Genomic DNA, 21,269 nt, shown 5'->3' on the forward strand with positions numbered 1-21,269 from the left:
AAACGCTATGTTGCCCTGTTCTTTATAAAACTGGGTCAGGGTTGTTTTTCAGTAAAGCATACACAGGTTTTTCCATAAGAGAGATTTGGGGTCCAATTTTGGCAATAACCAACTAGCCGAGAAAACCTCACAGTTGTCACTTACTTTGCATTTTGCAGACACTCAGGACAATGAAGCCTGTCTAGGTCCAGCTGCATCACTTGTTCTGATATTAAATGCCCCAAACATCAAGCCTGAGCTTGGGCAAACTGCAACTTTTCTTTGGAGACTTTATGTCCCTTCAAGACCAAAAGTTTTAACAGGTAGACGCTGTCTTCCTGTGAGACTTGGAAAAGCCAAGAAACAAAGTCATGCATGCATACTGCAACAAAACAGGACCTGGGACTGGTGGAGTTTCAGAGGCAGGAGTGTTTATGGACAGACTTTCAACTGCATTAGTGTGATCCCTGGGATAAAGCTATTACTGACTGGCGTACTCCCAGAAGTATGGTCACTGGAGTGAAGGATTTGCTGTTGTCTACAGGCATGGGAGTCACTGATGGGCTGACTTTCAGAAGCTGGAGTCTGTCTTTAACTTGCTAACTTTCAGAAGCATGGCCACTGTTGCTGATTTTCAGAGCATGTGTATTGATCTAAAGTTGTCTTTAATGGTAATTATTTGTTTACAACTTCAGAATTTGGCAAAAGTCTTTTCCTCTCTCTAATATGGAAAATGAGACTTTCAATTCACTGTCCCCATTTTTGGTCTTCCCTCAGCCCCCAAACATGGGAGACTATAAAAGATTGCTCAGATCTTTATTTGTAAAGGTAGGATTTTTAAGTAGTGTTGCCATTTAAGTATTTTAAGTGCTAATTACTGAAGAAAAAAAAAAAAAGAAAAAAAAGCTCTAATTGCTGAATTTTTGTTACTGGGGAAAAAAACACAACTGACTACATTAAGGAAAGCCTGACAAAGTCAATACACAATGCAGGATAAAAATCATTAAATATGGGATATATCCTGTACATATAGGATGCCTGGCAATGCTGTGAGTCAGCTTAGCCTTCTCACTCACCAACTCAGCTATTTGCTTGTGAACACCATGTCTTATTTATTCTAATACATTATGTCTCCAATTCTCCAAGATCCACTGTCCCTGTTTTAGGAATTGCATTCATCCATCACTTGAATTACACACAACAGCACAGATTTCTTGGCATCGGTCTGCATAGCTGTCCTCAACTCTCTAAATTCATCCTCTACACATTACTGCTAGAACAATTTTTATTGCTTAAAATCTTCAATTGATTCCATCAGTTTCAGAATAAAATCCACACTTTTTAGAATGGCAAATAGGCCTTTTGTTATCTGGGTTCTGCTCAACCATTTAGCATCTGTCATTCTTCTGCACATTAGTTCTCTACGTTTCCACAAAGGTGCCATATTACCCACTTATACCTTCACACGTGCAGTTTCCTCTTATTTGGAAAGCTCTCTCACCCTCTGGAGACTTCCTACTCTTTTGAAACCTGGCTCAGGTATCATGGCGTCTGGAAAGCATTCTTTGCTGTCTCCAAGTTTCCTTGGTTACGTTCAATCTCATCTTTCCTCATCCTGTGCAAATCTCTACAACCTTCTTGCAACATATTACCATAAATTATCCATTTGCCTGTTAAACCAACCATATTTACACACTGTGATATAATTTGCTTACTCATCTGCTAGTCCCTCAACTCCATCTCTTTTTCCCCAATCCATGGCTTCTTGAAAGCCTTTCTTCCTAAAACTCCCAGTGTGCAGTATAGTATCTACCCCAAAGTTGGGATTAAAACAATACTGAGTTGTTTATAATTACTCCGTTTGTCTTCCTGAAAGTGTTTGACACTAGAGAAAACCAAATAAGAAAAACAGCCTTTTTGTCATGAAATGATTGATGTACTTTCAGTATTTTGGCATGTGTTAAGATTCATTAAACTTCTTTTAAGATTCACAAACTTCTGTTGTGAATTGAATTTAAATATATATATTTAATAACTTTAAACTTGGAATGATGGCTTATTTAATATGCTTAAGGTGAAAGCTCACATATATAGCTCACATATACTTTCATAAATTCAGAGCAAAAAGAAATTTCTGACAACATAATTAGAAATTGGGTAGAAAATTCTCAACAGCAATTAGTTGAACAAAGGAAGAACAGACTTTTATTTCTATTTTAAAATAAAACCCATGCACAAAGTTTGACATCGGGTCAGGAAAAGGACACACCCCAGAAGCTGAGAGGTAGTTTACAATTCATTTTTATCTTTTATTTGGTCTTTTTCTCCAAAAATGTGTAATTTCTTTGATCACATCTTTTATATGCTAATGTTAGTTATTTAAAAAAGTATTACCAGTTTATAGTTTTTTTTCTTTTATATGAGGAATGCAGTGCACACACCAGTCCCAGATGTTTATGACAATCACGATATCTAGTATACACTGCTGTAGAGATAAAACAATTCTTTTATTTTTACAAATGCCCCAAATCAATGTCTCCAGTTGTCAATTCTTCATTTCAGGTTATTTTAAAGTTTATGACAGACATGAACACTTTCCATTTTCCTCATTCTCTATTATAGTCAAGATTTACCTTGGAATTTAACATCTGGTTACTAAATTATAGAAAGGCTTTTTCTGTATCCATTACATTTATTACATCATTCTCATGTATTCTGATGAGCTTTGGTTTAAGGCTTTCACACATGCGAATCTACTTTCTAGGGGTTCTCTTCAATATGAATTTTATAATGATTAGTAAGAGATGACCTGTGATTGAAAAGTTTCCCACAAGTATTACATTCATAAGGTTTCTCTCCAGTATGAATTCTCTGATGGGCAATACGTGATGAGCTTTGTCTAAAAGTTTTCCCACATGTATTACATTTAAAGGGTTTCTCTCCAGTATGAATCCTTCGATGTTGAATAAGAGCCGAACTTTGGCCAAAAGATATCCCACATTCCTCACATCGATATGGTTTCTCTCCAGTATGAATTCTCTGATGATTACTAAGGGATGAGTTACACCTGAATGTTTTCCCACATTCATTACATTTATACGGTCTTTCTCCAGTATGCATTCTCTGATGTTGAATGAGAGCTGAACTTTGTCTGAAGGCTTTCCCACACACTTTACATTTACATGGTTTCTCTCCAGTATGAATTCTCTCATGAATAATAAGTGTCGAGTGGGAACTTAAGGCTTTACCACATTCATTACAATTATAAAACTTCTCACCAGTATGAATTATTCGGTGTCTATTAAGGCGTGAAATAGAAGTGAAGCCTTTTCCACATTCATTACATCTATAGGGCTTTTCTCCAGTGTGAATTCTTTCATGTTGAATAAGAGAGGCACTCTGACTGAAGGCTCTCCCACATTCACTACATTTAAAAGGTTTCTCTCCTGTGTGAATTCTCTGATGATAACGAAGGGATGAACTAGACTTAAAGGTGTTGCCACATTCATTACATAAATAGGACTTCTTTCTGGAATGAGTTCTCTGACATCCAGGGAGGGATGTGTTGCAACTAGATGCCTTCCTACCTGGATTATATTTATAGGGGTTTTCTCTAGCATGGATTTTTTGATGTATAAAAAGGCCTGACCTTCGACTGAAAGATTTACCACATTCTTTACATCTATAGGATTTCTCCACAGTATGTGTTCTTAGATGTTTATAAAGGGATGTACTAAGAGTAAAGGCTTTACCGCATTCTTTACATACATAGGGTTTCTCTCCAGTATGGGTTATTTGATGTTGAATAAGAGCTGAACTTTGGTTAAAGGCTTTTGAACAGTCTTTACATTTAAATAATTTCTCTCCACTATGGTTTTTCTCGTGTTTACGAAGGGATGACGTGTTAATAAAGGTTTTCTCACACAGACTACATTTGTAGCGTTTCTCTGCTATGTTGATTTTTGGTTGATTAAGTAAATTTAAATTCTGTTTGAAGCTGTTTCCTTGTATTTCACATTTTGGTGGTGTTTTTTCTCTGGGAACCATTTGTTGCCTAATGAGGACTGAGTTTGGGCTGAAGTTTTGGCCAAATTCAGTATTTTTATGTTTTCTTTCCATAGTAAGGATTTTTTTGTGGGGGACTGACACTATCTGAACACTTTCCCTTTTCTCCTGCTTTTTCTCTAATCTGTCTTCAGATATGCAGGGTTTTTCTGATTTGAAGTCCCAGGGTCCATTCCTTTCCGATCTTTTCCCTGTCAGCTCCTGAAATGAAGAATCTTGTGTTTGAGTTGACTTTGTGGTTTTATGACTTCTCTTCCATCCTGGAGGGGGGAAAAATGAAGATGTTTCATATGATATAGTATTTGGCTGAGACAAAATGTATAAAATAAATAAATACTGGTGATATTTAAATAAGGTCTTGGTGTCTGTCTCAAAAATAGTAAGAGGAAAAATTTAGGAGATTTAAGCAGTATAGAAAAATAATTGATAGAAGCTGAAATACTAGTGTAAGAAAAATAAAGCAAACCTATTTAAAGAGGGTAAGCGTAAATAAGAGTGACCAGGAGAACTGACGAATGGAGAATGGAGAAAAGAGGAGCATGAATTGGGAAAGGTAGTCTGGGATCCGAGTCCAAAGCCCATGATAGATTCCTAAATTTTCTTCATGACATTTATCTTCTTTATGTAATCATTCCTAATCTGGAAAGTCTTCCTCCTTTTCCCTCATGCCAAATTCCTTCATAGCCTTCAGATTTAGTTCAAAAATGAACTCCTTCTGGCTTCTTTCTTGACACTGATCTTCCACAGTCCATTCTCCTAATTATAGCACATACCACAGTGTTAAAAAAATTATATATAATATATATTACATATTTCACTTTCCTTTTCTCCCATAAGTGTTCTTTGCAAGCAGATTAGCATGCCCTATTAACCTATAGATCGTCCTGATGGCATCCAAATTATACATGAAATGTTTTGTTGATCTTTCTTAATTACTTACATATTCCTAATTTAAACAATGTCATATATTCTCCATTACTTATATATTAATTACACACACAGACACACATGATTCAAATACCTGTGGGAGAAGTTGCCTTACAGAACAGTACATTATGTGGATGATGGGAGTTTCAGGGTCAGTTAAACCGGAAGGCATTATTGAATTAATCTCAGAGGGAACACAGATAGGCATGAAACCAAAGGTCACAAGCTAGGAAGGCAGCCTTACTCATGCATCAAGCATGAGAGGCTACGCAAGCAAGGTAGAAAAGACTCAAAAATCAACAATAAGATAGGCATAAATATAAAAAGGTAAAAAGTAATAACATGATAAAATGGTAAAGAACAGAATTGAATTCAATAAATAGTAAAAGTGGGTAAGAACACAATTCATTGAATATTAAATTTTGCCAGGGGAATGGTTGTACACATAGTTTAGCATTTTGTCCTGGCAAGAGGTAACCATTTAAAGGGCTCCTTTGCATCTCACTGTATCTGAGATTCCTATCAGACATTCACTGTCTCACCTGTGTACATTTTCCCTCTGCTTGGTGAACACAGGTATTCTGCTTTTCTCTTTTTTCCTACCAGTGTTCACTTCTCAGTTTCCTGCATGGATAACCTTTTCGTTCCCAATTTAAAAGCTGGTATTCCCTAGGGTTTGGGATTTATTTATTATTCTACATACACCTTCCTCAATTAATATTATATGCACCCATCTCTTTACTATTTATTGTAAGGGAAAGAGGAGTGTTTTACTTTCTGTCCAACATCTTCCCAGCTCCTTCTCCAAGTCTTGATACATTAAATGATCAAATTTCAGCATATTTATTTGGGTAAAAGTATAGGAGGCGTTCACAAAAATGGGGTACTTTCCCCTGTGGATATGAGTCACTGGTTCTAGGTTTAGCATATGTGCTGGGAAGAAGACAGTAAGAGTCTGCAATTTGGATTCTAGCTTGTAATAAAGTCAAGTTAGAGACCCTGCCTTAGGCCTGTATGTAAAGACTGCAGTTTTGCGACCAACACCTTTACTAGAGCCCTGAGTATTTGGGCGCAGTTACCTAAGTGGGTTGCTGAGAAGGAATTAAAAAACCTAGTTACTCCAGGTTTCTAGCCTGAAAATGCTGAATGCTGGAATGTTACTGAGAAGGGGAAGATGAGGAAAAGGGTGAGTGTGAGGGGTAATCTGTTTCTGACATGTTTGTTATGGCTAAGATGCCTGCTAGATACTGAAGGAAGATACTGAAACAGTCAGTTGTAGATATTATTTTGGAAATCTTGGAAAAGGTCCAAACTACAGTTAGGTATTTGGGAGTCTTCTGTAGCTAAGTTTTATTTAAAGCTGAAGAACTAAAAGAGGGTCCGGCCAGGTGGCTCAGGCAGTTGGAGCTCCGTGCTCCTAATGCCGAAGACTGCCAGTTCAATTCCCACATGGGCCAGTGGGCTCTCAACCACAAGGCTGCCGGTTCAACTCCCACAAGGGATGGTGGGCTGTGCCCACTGCAATTAACAACAGCAACTGGACCTGGAGTCGAACTGTGGCCTCCACAACTACGACTGAAAGGACAACAACTTGACTTGGAAAAAATCCTGGAAGTACACACTGTTCAATAAAGTCCTGCTCCCCTTCCGTTCCCCTTCTCCCCGCACCAAAAAAAAAAAAAAAAAAAAGAAAGAAAAACTAAAAGAAGTCACTCAGGCACTACAACATTAGAAGTCAAGAAAAGGAAGAAAATCGGAAGAGTATGGTGTTCTAGACAACAAAGGGAAAAAGTACTTCAGGGAGGCTCGAGGGATCAACTTTGGCAAATAATCTGAGAATTAAAAACTAAACCCTAATAGTGCCAAGATGGAGACTGTCTGGGATTCAATAACTGTGCTTTTTGTGGAATAGTAAGGAAGAAAGCCCCACTGGAATACACAGAAGACACAATGGGAGGTAGGAAAATAGGAACATCAAGTATAGAAATGCTTTTTGCAAAGTTTTGTTTAAAGGAGAATAGAAAAATAGGACATGGGGAGTTTTTATTTTTAAATGGAAGTGATTATAGCTACAGAGGTCCACACCAATACTGGGAAACTCATCTCAACTCTACTTTCAAGTGCCAATGCCTTGGTCCTGAATTTGTTTTTCCCACTGAAGCAGACAAGTCCTAGGCTGTGGACATCCTAATTGTTCCTTATGATCTGCTTAGTTTCTACGGGCCTGCAGCTCTGTCTCCTGAAGTGTACTTTAACTTTTTGCTCCAGGATAAGCCTGGGCTGGAGCTACCTCATGAACAAGGCTAAGACTTAGGTCAGAAGTTTAGGAGCCACAATGCTCTTGCTCATGACACCACCCTGACTCGTTCCTGTCATTAGGTGTACGTTCCCTTGGCTTTTATGACACTCTGAGAGTCTCTGTTCAACCCTCTCTCCTGAGATGGTCTCATCCATTCCCACACCTCCTATGCAAATGACTACCTGACTTTTCTCAGGATACTATGGAGGTACTTCCAACTGCCTGCCAGACTTTCCATTTGAGTATCTTTCTTTTCAAATTCAACGTGTCCAAACCTGAACTCGGTGAATTCCTTTACAAACCCTTTTTTCTGTTTCCCAGGTCAGAATCACATCATAGTCTTTTCAGTTACTTTGCCATAAATTCTTGGTTTCATCTCAGAACCTTCTCTCCCCTGTATTCCAAGTCTAGTCAGTCATCAACTTCTTTTAAATCCCCTCACTAAGGTCTCTAACAACCATCAGGATCACATCCCAACTCAGGACCTCCTTGCTACGTAGTGACTATTGCTAAAGACCCTCCATTTGATTCTGTGACCTCTGTTTCTCACCTTTCCTGTAGTATTTCCCATTGGATTTCTCTCTCTTACTTGCATAAAATTCCTCTTATTATTTCAAAAAGCACTGATTGCTCCTTATTCATTCATCAAATATTTTTTATGCTTTTAACAGATGTCTTTTGGTGATCCAAAAGACATCCTGGAGCCAGGAATGAGAAGAAACAGATGATTTCTTCAAGGAGTTTACAGTTTGGCATTAGAGACAAAGGAAAAACAGGCAATCACATCACAATATGATAATTTCTACAACTAAAAATAGCATCCAAATCCTTAGATAGTGGAGGGTTCAAGCAGGGAAGGGATATAGGCGGTGGTTAGTGTATTTCAGAAGAAACATCTAAGATGGGATTTCAAAGGATCAGCCATAGGCTAGATGGAGGGGTAGTGTGAGGGCTGAAGGCAGCATCAAAATCTCTGAACCCAAGCTTTCCAGACTGGTTTCCTAAAGTGTCCCTCCCCACTTTATCCTGCACTTGGTCAGATTCAAAATTATTCCTATAAAAATGCCATACGCGTTTGTAGTCTCACAAGATTGTTCAGTCAGCGCCCTGAGGGAGCTACCTGCTGGGAATTCTACAGCACACCGTCATAGGAGGTAGGGCTACACATTTATAAACACTCTCCACAATGTTTGTGTGGCTGGAAAAGAAAAAAGGTGTTTTAGAAATTTTGTTGTTGGTAATTCTAATTTTTTAGGCTTTTATTATGGAAAATGGTTTAGCATACACAAAAGTAGAGTCAACTGTACAATGAATCTGCAAGTCAGCTTCAACAATCACTAACACTGTCTTATCTATTACCTTGTTATGGGTTGCAGTGTCACCCAAAAAGGATATGTTGAAGTCCTAACTTCCAGGAACACAGAAAGTGACCCTTTTTTGACATAGTGTCTTTGCAGATTTAATCAAGTTAAAATGAGGTCATTAGGGTGGGTCCTAATCCAACATGACTGGTGTTCTTATAAAAAAGGGACATTTGCAAACGGGCATGCAAAGCGCGAAGAACATGCCCAGACACACAGGGAGCACAGCACGTGACACAGGAGCAGAGACTGGAGTGATGCAGCCGCAACCCAAGAACAAGGGCTGCGCCACCACCAGAAGCTGGCACGCGACAAGGAAAGGTTCTCCCCAGAGTCTCGGAGGGAGCACGGCCCTGCCAACACCTTGACTTTGGACTTTTAGCTTCCAGAACTGAGACAATCAATTTCTCTTGTTTAAGCCACACAGCTGGTGGTACTTTATTATAGGAGCTGAGCACATTCATACAAACCCCTACATCTCTTCCACTAGAGTGTGCTAAACTAAATCTCAGGTGTTATATCATTTCATCCATATTTCAGAAAATATTCTCAAAAATAAGAACTCTATTTGTAAACATAACCACATACTCTTATTATACCCACCACATTCAACACTATTGTTTGCAGTTATTTTTGCCCATTAGGTATTAGAAGTTCTGCACCCAATTTCAACCTGTGTGTGTAGTGGGGGCAGGTTGTAGTGGTTCCCACACCAAGTAATTCTCGGACACCAGCTTGGTGTCCTACAATTTCTCGGACACCAGCTTGGTGTCCTACAATTTAATTCAATTCTGACACTGTCTACCTGGAGACAGTGACAGATCCACAGGTAAAGTGTTGGGTCCTACAAGACTGACCCCATCCCCTTCAGGTGCCAGTAGAAAGCCCAGGTTTTCATCTTATCAACCAGCTATACACTGAAGGTTCCCACAACCCCCTTTTTGGGTTCAATTTATTTGCTAGAGTGGCTCACAGAACTCAGAGAAACATGTGACGTACTAGATCACCAGTTTATTATAAAGGATGTAACTAAGGAAGAGCCAGATGGAAAAGATACATAGTGCAGGGAATGGGGAAAGGGCCTGTAGCTTCCATGCTCTGAGCGCACCCTTCTCCCCAAATCTCCATGTGTTCACCAACCCAGAAGCTCTCAGAACCCCATCCTTTGGGGTGTTATAGAGGCTTCATTGCACAGACATGATTGATGAAATCAAGGGTCACTGGTGATTAATTCAACTTCCAGCCCACTCCCCTTCCGACAGATCACAGGGTGGGATTGAAAGTTCCAACCCGGTAGTCACATGATTGGTTCTTCTGGCCAGCCCTCAAAAGACACCTTTGTAGTTCTGGGCCATTCCAAGGGTCTCAGGAGCTCAGTACCAGAAGTGGGGATGGAGACCAAAGATATATTTCTTATTATAAATCACAATTTCACAGATATAAACCACAAAGGATGCTTATTCAAACTGGTGTGATATAAAGACATTTGAAATAATTATTTTCTATGTGACTAAGTCACTAACCTGAAACACAATTAGGATCATTTGTTTCGTTTTGCTTTCAATATTTATGGAACGCTTTTTCATTTTTATTTAATTTTGTTTTATAATTCTATAAAATATTTTTTATAGTTCCAAAGTCAAAATTATAAAACAAGATACCATATAAAACATTCTAGATTCTATCCCTGTTCTCTCCATCCTTTTTCTTCCTTCACCCTATAAGGTAATCATTTTTACTGATCTGCTTTTATTATTTGTTTTTTGCTTCCTTTTTTTTTTTTTAATATAAGCAAATACACACTTTTTCTTTGTTGGTGTCTCCTTTCTTCTCGCTACTCTGCACCTTTCCCCACTTACTGATATATTCTGGAGATCACCCCGTAGTGGAATTTAAGTGGAAGACTGCTCTGACCAGGCACTGTTTTAAGTACTGGGGGAATGGGAACAAAAGACACAGACAACCTAGAATAAGGGAGTTCACAATTCAGAGGAAGAGACAGATAATAAATTAAGGTGTTCCTCATTCCTTTTCACAGTTGCCAAGAATCCCAGAGTGAATGTACCTCAGTTTATTCAACCAGATTCTTTTGATGGACAATTAGGCTAACTCTAACTGTAAAACATCAGGACTTTACATGGATATGTGATAAAGATATAGCTTTAAATCAATACCCATATTGCTAATTAGCAACACCATTTATAAAACCCTAGCCCTAACTGGACCTGCTGGGCTAACATTATCCAACGCCACATATAACCAAATCACCTCTTCCCCCAGCCAAAGAGAGAGGCTCCCCAAGGTTCCCTCCTCCCCAGAGTGCAAAAGCTCTCTCTGTACTGGCATGGAAGGAGTTTCAGTAAATACCAATGGAAAGGGGGAAAAGAATGTGTTGTATACTATAACTGGAGTGGACAAAGGAAACAAAGTATACAGAGAAATATTTGTAAATGCAGAGAGGAGCCCGTCCAGCTGCTGTTGCTGTGTCTTTTTCACACCAATTTTCCCTAGTATCCTACACCTGGTCATTTCCTCCCGCTCACTCACCCTCGTTGGCTCCATCCTGACTTCTATCCTCACCACTACCCTCGCTACAGCAACTCTGACCTCCAGGTGGTGAAGGCAAGATGCTCCGGTTCTCACCTAACAGGCTTCTCAGTAGCGTCTGATAGTGACTACTCGTTTTCCTCCAGATGCTTCCTTCCTTTACTACAGTGACCCCACACGTTCCTCCACATTCTTTTCGTTTTCCACCAGCCTCAGTCTCCTCTGTGCACTTATTTCCCGCCACCTGATCTTTAGTCCTTGGGGTTCCTTAGGGTTTAGTACTAGGCCCCCAATTCTTCTCTTCCACAGACCAGCTTCAATTGCAAACATACACCCTAGGCATGGCTTCTCTACTCTCTATACCCAAAATAGCAACTTGGACTCAAAGACACCTCAAATTCAACATGCCTAAAACTGAATTCATTTTTCCCTCCAACCTGTATAACCCCCTTGTCTCTGTAAATGACACCACTTCTGAATCAAAACTTTAAGAGGCATCTTTAACACCTCTCCCTCAGCCCACTCAGCTGATCAGTTACCAAGACTTGTTTATTTTACCATCGAAACATGTCTCAGAAACATCTACTTCTCCCCTTCTACTGATACCATCCTGTTAAGAGCCTTGACTTCAATGCGCCAGACTCTCCTGAGTTTCCCCCGATCGTACACCTCCACGTGTCTTCCCTACGGCTTCGTTTCTCTCTCCCTGGCCACGGAATGCCAGAGTTCCTCAAAATTGAGTCAGAGGCTTTTTTCTTGCTCTTATTGTTCTCTGAGCTCCATAAGGTAACTCAAACTCAACCATTGTTTCAAGTACTGTATATTGAGCAGGGCCTCCCAGATTTACATTTCGTATCCAGTCTGTGCTCTGAGGGGTGGTACTCCACATCTAGGAGGCTACTTGATACCTCCACTTAGATAACTGGGTCAACCAAAGACAACTGAATACAATTCATCCAAAACTAAATTTATATCATTCCCCAAATCTGATCTTCCAGTATCATACCTCTGTGAATGCTAGCTCTGTCCATCCCAGAACAAGCCACAAACCCAGCAAGCATCCTCGACAACTCCATCTCCTTTATCTTCCATATCTAATCCATTTCCAAGTCATGCTGCTTTTATCTCCCAATTGTCTCCGAAACCAGTTCCCTTCTTTCTGTCTCCGTCATCACTGACCTAGCCAAGTCGTTCAGGCATCATTAACTGGAAGTCTGCTCTGACCAGGCACTATTTTCAGCACTGGGGGCATGGGAACAAATGACACAGACAACTTAGCATAAGGAAGTTCACAATTCAGAGGAAGAGACAGAGAATAAACAAACATATACTATTGTGGAAAATAAAGCATGGTGAGGGGATGAATGTGGAGGACGGAGGGCTGTGTTTATGCGAGCTGTGCCTTCGAGGAAGTACCATCTGGGCAGCACCACGAGGAAGGGAGTCACGTGGTCTCATGGCCGTCCTTCCATCCGTCCATCCGGAAGAACCGGCCCTGAGGCAGGAGCCTGCTGGGCCTGCTCGATGAACGGCAAGGTGGCCAGAGTGACTGGAGTCCTTGAGTAAAGGGCAGAGCAGAGGGAGGTGACGGTGAAGAGGCAGTCGGGGCAGGACCGTGTGGACTCCGAAGGCCTCTCTGGGGACTGGACTGTATGAGCTGGAAGCACTGGCAGTGACACAACCTGATTTACATTTTAACTGGATCATTCTGGCAGCTCCAAGGACAGTGTATTTTGGTGGCAGGAGGGTGGGTGCAGAGCCCACACAGGATCTTTGTTGGGGAGGGCAGGGGACAAGTACAAGACTAACAAACACGTTATCACAAAGTGGAGCACTGGGCCCCCCTTCCCCCACGTAAGGAATTCACTTGTTAAAACCACTGCATGCAGGTTTACCAGACTGCTAACCCCGACAGACGGCACCTTTGCGCAAATTAGAAAACGACGCCCTGCTCTCTGTGCACAGCAGCCCCGGCAAATCCGGGTGAGTGGAAGGCAGCCCCCTGACCCCTCAAGCTGACCACCCTGCACAGGTTCAGTCCGCCCACAAGGCTTCCTGCATTAAATGACACAGGAAGAGAAAAAGATAAGGAAACACTTTCATTGGAGGTGATGGTTTACCTAGGCCATCCCTGGATTTAAAATTTTAGATTTCAAGAAGATGCCCACATTTGAGTGTAAAGCAAACTCATGAGATGTACAGGTTGGTTTAATCGCATTATTCCTATTACAACTCTTCCAGAAGAGCACAACCTGTGATTAGACTTTGGGCACATTTCTTAGGCAAGAGGTTCTGACACGACGCATACCCTCTGAGCCATCTCCTCACATCTCTCAATTTAAAACGTACACACCTGCGGACGACAGTTTGTTTTTCTTTTTGGTTTTACTTTTGCTACCTGTGAATTGTTTTTGAGGTGAAAATCATTGTTTTAGTATGTTTTGAGGCAACTAGAGGTTCTAGGAGTGCCACCCTGGACACAAGCTTGTCCGGCACTGGCTGTTTGAAGGGTAGGCTTTGGTTCTGGTCTAGAGGAAACACTCTGAGGTGCTTCCTGGAACACCCGGGTCCTTCACCTGGGCTCCCAGGAAGGGAGCTGTTCTGAGGCCGCTTTAGTCCAGGCAGATGGAGACTCACCGGGGTGCAGGACAGGCAGAACCACACGTCAGACTCCCAGGACACCCTGTCTGACTTTCATCTTGGAGGGAAGAGAGGAGGCTCGTCCCATCCAGAGAAGCGCACATTCCGCTCGCTCTGATGGCCTTACTTCCTTCAGACACGCACTCACTGTTCCTTCAAGTCTCCCCGAACCTGAGATGGGTGCACTGAGGACCCCATCGCCGGGTGGCTGCAGCGTCTCTCTGGACAGCTGTGGACTCGTCATACCCGCTACTCCAGTCAATCCAGCTAATACACGGTCACTCGGGAAGGGATACTCACTCGACCAGCAGAGGCTCCAGGATGTGGGGAAGGGATTCTGTCTCCTCCTCTGATCCTTCAGCCGTGCTCAGCCCACACCGACCGCGGGACTGCAACCCTAACTCAAAACTGGTTCCCTGATGCCAGCACTCCATTGACTGTGTGGTGGCCTCCACCAGTTTCCACCAAATGACAGTTACAAAGACAGGAAGAAAGCCAAGTGTGGCTCCCTCATCAAAAAAATCTCAACTCACAGTTTGAAGAAACTCCCTGGACATGGGGGCTTTGGGGATCAAGACAGCCTGTCCCAGGTCCTCGTGGGACTCGAGACAGCCTGTCCCATCACCGACTCGTCTGGACCTGACAACAGCCTTGGACAAGTCCTCCCACTTCCACGCTAATAGGCTCCACACCGGCTGCAGGCTGACCTTTGCAGAATGTAAGCCTGGGCCTGTGGCCTGCGGCCTGGCCACTCCTCAGGGGCTGTGCCTGCCCCTCTGGCACAGACCACCCCCTGCTCAGCAGGGTCGTCCCTGCTCCTCTCTCCTCACCTCTGTCCGCACAGGCTGGCTGCCTTGGACGTCACACGTGCCCTTTCCCAAGTCTGGAGTACCTCCCCCTTTCTCGGGTCACCCTCCCTCAAGGGAGCCTCGGCAGACACCCCCCTGCCAGTCCAGTTCTCACAGAACTTTGAACCTGTCATTCTGCAGTTCATGACCACTTGTCTGCCTCCCCACCTGACTGTGAGCTCCAGCAGGGCTGGACCTGTGGTTTTCTGTCGCCATCTTCCACCATAGCCGCCTCTCCCGTTTCTCTCCTGATTCTTCTTAACCCACTTCCTAAATGCTGAAGTTTCCTGAGTCCTCACCTGGTCAGTTCAAAGCTTCAAATGCCACCTTTGTACCGATGGCTCCCTGACCTCCCCTGTGTTCCAACCCCGCAGACCTTATACGCTCTCCCCAGCGATCTCCACCCGAGTATTTCACTCACCTCTCAAGTGAAACCCATCCCACACTGAACTCACCCTACGCCCTTAACAAGGCCCCCCCCTGAACCCCACTGCACGTGCCTTCTCCAGGCCTAGTCAGGTCGTGCCTACATTACGCAGTGATCTCCACAAACTTCCCACATCGAGCTTGGTCTCACTTTAAAACTATCCCGTAATGCTTCAAAAGCGACTGTTCTTATTAAATTTAACTAAGGAGTTCATGAATTATTCTCCTTGTGCAAAAGTAAAAGCTTACATGTAAGTAAAGTCCCTCCCACCCCACTCATTCTCCATTCCATTCCAAATGTAACTACTGGTACCAGCTAATCTGTGCCCCTAATCTTTCTCTCTGCACTCACACACGTATTATACCCGTAGACAGACACACATGTGATTTCTTTAATCATAGATGGGGACACATCGTAATAATGCTCCAGAACTTGCTTTAGTCCTTAACGAGCCTCAGAGAGAGCCTGGGCTCGTCAATGCTCTTTCTGACCGCGGTGCCGTGTGCCAGAGTAGGGGCAGGCCACAGCCTCTTCGGCTGTGCCTTTACGGAGAGGTGTTTAAATTGTTTCTGATTCAGACCAATTGTTCTAAAATGTCAAGGACCATATAATTCTTGCGCTTAAAATCCTTTAACTATTTACAGTCACCCACTGGACAGTTCACATCTCTAAGAACTGCCCCAAAGCACTTTAAATGTGGCCCCCACCTACTTTTCTAAAAGCCTTTCCTTTCTTGTTTCTTTCTTTCCCCATGTACATACCCTGAGCCTCATCAGAATGCATATTTGCAATTCCTGAAATACATCATGTTTGCTGAATGAATATGTGAGAACGTAGCACTCCTCTGAAACAACAGGAAAGAACAAGAAGAGATCCTGAGAGATTCATCTGTGAAGTGACTACCAGAGAAAAAGAGAAGCTTGTGTCAGGGGTCCTCAGCGCCCCCTTCTCCACCACTTCCTGAGGACCGAGACCCCAGGAAGAACTTTCCTGACCAACCTCTCCAAGCCGCCCGTCTACTTACTAAGCAGACCCTTGCTGGCAGCGGCTCTCGGCCCTGTGTCCACTCACCTGGCCAGGAGTCTCCCGGACTGCCTTCCTCCACCTTCCAGGGTGCTTCTCCTTGCTGCAACAGGGAGATCACTTTGGGTTTGGAAAATGGGAGTCCTGCTCACAGAAAAAAAAGGAAAAAACTATTTGGTTTTGTCTGGACACAAAGAGGTATGCCAGACCTGAGGGGGAAACTCAGGGGACAGTATGAAAAGCCCCTGTGGGGTTTGCAGGTCACGCCCCCACGATGTGAGGGGTGTTACGGAAAAGGACGCAACGTGTAGCGCACGACTATGTAATAACTAGTTGTACGTTATAGAAACACGATAAACACGCGGCTTGATTAATAGAGCTTCTACAGAAGACAAAATATGCTAGATGTACAGACTGAATTAAAATTTGTAAACAGGTGCCTATGAAAAGGGTTATGTACCAAGTAGCTTGTTTAAAATGAGAAAACACTCTCTCACTCCCTTTCAGTGATGGACTGTACAATGTCCATCCGGCTGGAAAGAGAACTGGCAAGTGGCAGGTCAATGAGGAGGGCAGAGGCACGCTCTACTGAGAGGTGAGCAAACAACCCACAGAACACTCACGGAGGGAAAATGGTTCCTGAACTATGAGGGGGTTTCTAAAGTGCAACTGTGAAGACTGTCCCACCCACGGGGCAATTCCACACCTAGGAGGGGAAACGGTTTTTAATATTTATTTATGGAGATCCAATTTGCACAATCCTCAGACAAAACTCAGCTAAAGTTTCTGATGACCCACGGGGAAGTGGTACTGAGCTACCCCCATTTCTGAATTCTGTATCTATAGCGAAGATGTTCTTACCCAATGAGACCAGGTTACTGTAGTTCTCCAGCATCACATCCTGGTACAAACTTCTCTGAAGAGGACGCAGCTTTCTCCACTCATCCCGCGTAAAGAGCACAGCCACATCCTCAAACGTCACTGACACCTGTAAAGACAAGCCATCTCAGCTCATGCAGCACCACCCATCAGAGTGAAGGCAGCAGCAGTGGGGAGTTAGACAGGCTACTATAATATGCTTCTGATATTTTCCTGGGTTCTGAAGGTTCCAGGTCATTTGTTCAGTGAACAATCAACCAGTGACAAATATATACGGAGCAGCATGAGGTATGAACCAGGCACTGAGTTAACCAGTTTAAGAGATGTGTGGAGGCCATTAGTGGGAGTGTTAATTAGAATAATAATTTGATGACAATATGATAATATTTGTTGACTTAAAAAGACATCCATGATAGTATGAAAAACAGAAAGCAGGTTCTGTATCAGTGTGTAGTTTGTTCCCATTTTTGAAAAAAAATTATACACGTGCATAGAAATTGATGCTGAGAAATGCATAACAAAGGATTAACAGTGGCTATCTCCAGCTGGGGGGGGTTAAGGATGATACTACTTTTTCTGTATATGTATATATATATAAAATGTACACACAAATACATATGTACACACACACATATATACATACATATTTAAATCTATGAACATACATATATAAATGGACACACATACATATACATACACATCATATTTTATACTCTCTAAAATTTTTACCATGATCATGCAATATTTTATAGGAAACGGCATTAACTTACTTGCATATGGGGGAAGAATACAAGAAATGATATTTGCTTTCAAAGAACTTACAATCCAACTGGTAGAGAAGAAACAGATGAACTAATTTGAACAATGAAAGAAAAGTGTAGCTGGACAGGACTGCATGCCAGCTCCTCGTTCAGTCCTCATTTTAGAGCAATACAAGGTCCAGGGCAGTCAAGACCCCAGGTCACATAATTCATTAGTGGCCGAGGCGGGACAGTAACTAAAGTTTTCTTTAACCCAGTCCTTGGCATATGCTCTGTGGTCTAAAAGGTCCTGTCAGTGACTTTTACACACAGGTCCATGCAGTACCGACGAATGGGCAGCAGGCGAGGTTAGCAAGTATGGGATTCACTGACACACGGGATGGTGGCGATTCTGGGCAAGAGAGCAACGTGGCTCTGTTGGAACAGAGTGGGAAAGCCTCAGAAAAAAACAGTCCAAACATGCAACGGGAGGCCCGGCCGTAGCCTCAGATCAAACACCAGCGCATTCTGTGTGTCCAAAAGATGACATCAGCGTGCGGAAGAGCCCTGGTACCACGTGGCTGGTCTGCCCTGTGTTCTGAAAGATCACCAGAGCCATGGCTGGACGACGATGACCACGAACTTAGAAGCCACACACACTTGGGTTTGAATACAGGTTACTTGACCTCTTTGAGCCTCAGTTTCCTCACATGTAAAATGGGGATAATAATCGCTACTGTGAGAGTGAGAACAACGGTAAAGCTCTCAGGACATTCCCCAGCAATATTACCTGTTCTGGTTAGATGAAGATGAGGCAAGTATTTTCTGGGTCCTAGGAACACTGTAGAGCAGTTTCTATCTATCAACATTAATAGTGTTATTACTACAAAAATATCGTTCAGCTACCTCAACAATCACATACTGTGCCAGGCCCTGATCTAAACACTTTCTATGCACTAACTCATGTGATCCTCTCACCTAACCTATGAGGTAGGTATTGTTGTTATTCCTATTTTATAGATGAGGAAACTGAGCTATTTGCCCAAGGCCCATAAACGTCAATGGAGAACATGGGTTCAAACCTGGCTGTCTGGCTCAAAAGCCCCACTTCCTAACCACTGTATACACTGCCTCTCCAGGACCAATAGCCCACGAAACACTCCCTGCCGTTTCCTGAGGGGTCTTCTCTCTGCTCTCAGAGACAAGAGACCTCTCCAACTGTGTGTCCCTTCCAACATGGCTACCTTTGTACACACACTGGCTCACCAAATGGGGGTCCCTTCCTCATTCCTACACATAAATGGCAGGTGAAGATCAGTTTTCAAGAGAGTGGTATAATTAAGGCACATGATCCATAAAGTTAAAAGGGAGAAAAAAACTAAAACCTATAGGTTGGAGAAGCCTGGAGAAGGTATCATCAGGAGAAAAGAAAAAGGAAAGCATTCTTGCCAAGGGTAGGGAGGGAGATATGGGTGAGCCAAGGAGGCAGGGCCAGAAAAGAACTCTGCCAAGTGTGATGTTAGTTTGTTTTGTCCGCTAGTGATATAAGACTCGTGGCATCTTACCTGTCAAATTAGTAATCACACAGTGAATTGAGTTAAATGAATAAAAGAGTGTCTGTTAGGAAAAGAAAAGGGAAACACTAGCCATGGATGGGGCAGGGAAGGCAAGCCTTCACTACAGAGTCCACCAACCACCAGGCTCTTCAAAGGGAAAAGGACTTGGGCTCCAAATCCTGGAGAAGATCGTATTGGGGAGAGAACTTCAGTTTGAGGGAAAACAAACAAACAAACAAACACACCATCTGTCCCTAAGACCTGAGATGCAATGAACTTACCTGAGACTTTGCTTCCCCCTGTTCAGTAGCCATGTCCTCTTTTTGGGCTCTTCCCCCAGGATGGGCACAGTCTCCAGAAGGCAGATCTGAAAGAAAAAGGGAGCCGGGAGGGAGAAGCCCCTTCTCCTCTCCACCCCTCAGAATCACCAGCTCTCAAATCCTTACACCACCTGAGAATGACTCCACGTGCCCTCAGAGAGGGAGGTCGGGAGGAGTTAGGAGCAGAGGAGACCAGAGAGAAGGGCTGGGCCATCCTGGTCCAGGCCCCAACTCTTCCCCTGGCTCAGAGCAAGAGGACCTGGGACTCCAGCAGCAGCAGACGCAGCGACTCACTGAGCCAGACACCGCCCACATCGTTCAGTCCCACAGCACTGCTGGCACTGTCAGCACCCCCATTTTACAGATCAGGAGACTGAGCGCAGAGTGGGAGCAACTTGCTCACACAGCAGGTGAGGGCGCGTTCCTGAGCGTCCATTCTAACCTCACTGCACGCGTGCGACATTTCTCCACAAGATTTTCCCACCCGTTCCTCCCTCTCCTGTCAAGGAATCCATTTCCAGATATTTGGAGAAAACTGCTTCGGAAAGGGTAAACAACAGCTTTCCTATGGCGGGGAGTGAGTTGCTGTCTGACGAATGGGCTCATAAACCAGACCTGGGTTCCAGTGTTAGCGCTGCCATTGGGGGAAACCACCAGCAATTCACTTCTGGCAGAAAACAGATCGTTACGCCTGCCACCCCGGAGGGCAGTGGCGACCGTGTGGGGAGGAAATACATGTCCTCACGTTCACTGACAGCCGGTAGCAAATTCAAACGCCGGCAGGCGCTGGGCAGATAGCGCGCAGGGAACGGTCGGGTAGGGGGCAGCTGGGGCCCGGGGCCAGTGGAGACGAAATGCCCCACCTGCCGCGTTCAGCCGCTCGTCTGCAGGACGGACCGTGGGAGGGAGGCGGACAGAGCCTGGGTGCCCGGCCCTTAGCCCACCCGCGCCCACAAAGGCCCGGCTCGCGTCTCTCGGGCCTGTGCCCCGCATCTTCTCGAAGCCCCAGCCCTCCTTGCCGCACCCCGCCGACCCTCCGCCGCTCACCTCGCCCAGGCCGCGGGGGCTCCGGGGGCCGTGCCTCCGCCGGCCGCGCTCGTCAGGTGAGAGGCTCCAGAACTGCCCCTGCGGGGCAGCAGCCTCGAGTCTGAACTCCTCCTGAGCTCAGGCCCAAAAGCCGCTCGCTCCAGCGGCAAAAACCCCGCGCCCCACGCAGGCCCGGGAGGGGCAGGGCAGGGAGCGGGTTAGAGGTGGCCGCTAATGCTGTTGGGAAATGTAGTCCACGCGATGACCCAAGGATTCTGGGAAGTGTAATTCTCCGCTCCGATCTGTGAGGCGGGGTACCTGACGAGCCCGTGGCGTGCGTAGACCCCATTTCTGGGCTCTGCCCTGCGTGGGCTGCAGGACCCTGTGTTTCCGGTTCCTGGTGAAGGAAAGGAAGGTTCAAGGAGGGCTGTATCTTGTAGCTGTGCATCTGCGTAGTGATGGTAAGACAACTAGACACTCGCCAAGAACAAACCTATTTCTCCTTAAGTCATTCAACGAAAGTGTCTAGCATCTGTTATGTGTCAAGCACTGTTGGAAATGTGTCCGCGAACAAAACAAAGATCATTGATCATTGCTCTCGAGAACTTTTTGGGGAGGAAGGGAGCAGACAA

General features: G+C 44.0%; 1 protein-coding gene and 1 long non-coding RNA gene across 2 annotated transcripts; both read right to left on the reverse strand.

Annotated features, from left to right (window-relative positions):
* Window positions 1–2,161: 2,161 nt before the first annotated feature.
* On the reverse strand, window positions 2,162–20,848 carry ZNF354A (zinc finger protein 354A). The gene is made up of 5 exons (XM_019713717.2): window positions 20,659–20,848; window positions 19,573–19,658; window positions 16,978–17,104; window positions 16,165–16,260; window positions 2,162–4,304 (listed from the first exon to the last, which is right to left on the reverse strand). Exons 2-5 carry the CDS (start codon window positions 19,603–19,605, stop codon window positions 2,740–2,742), a joined length of 1,821 nt encoding a protein of 606 aa, XP_019569276.1. The 5' UTR covers window positions 19,606–19,658; window positions 20,659–20,848; the 3' UTR covers window positions 2,162–2,739.
* LOC141567256 (uncharacterized) lies at window positions 9,628–13,881 on the reverse strand. Its single transcript, XR_012489759.1, has 2 exons — window positions 13,816–13,881; window positions 9,628–12,735 (listed from the first exon to the last, which is right to left on the reverse strand). It is a non-coding gene; the product is annotated as an uncharacterized LOC141567256 (long non-coding RNA).
* Window positions 20,849–21,269: the final 421 nt, after the last annotated feature.

Source organism: Rhinolophus sinicus, linkage group LG10 (assembly GCF_036562045.2).
Source record: "Rhinolophus sinicus isolate RSC01 linkage group LG10, ASM3656204v1, whole genome shotgun sequence".
In the NCBI taxonomy this organism is placed as follows: domain Eukaryota; kingdom Metazoa; phylum Chordata; class Mammalia; order Chiroptera; family Rhinolophidae; genus Rhinolophus; species Rhinolophus sinicus.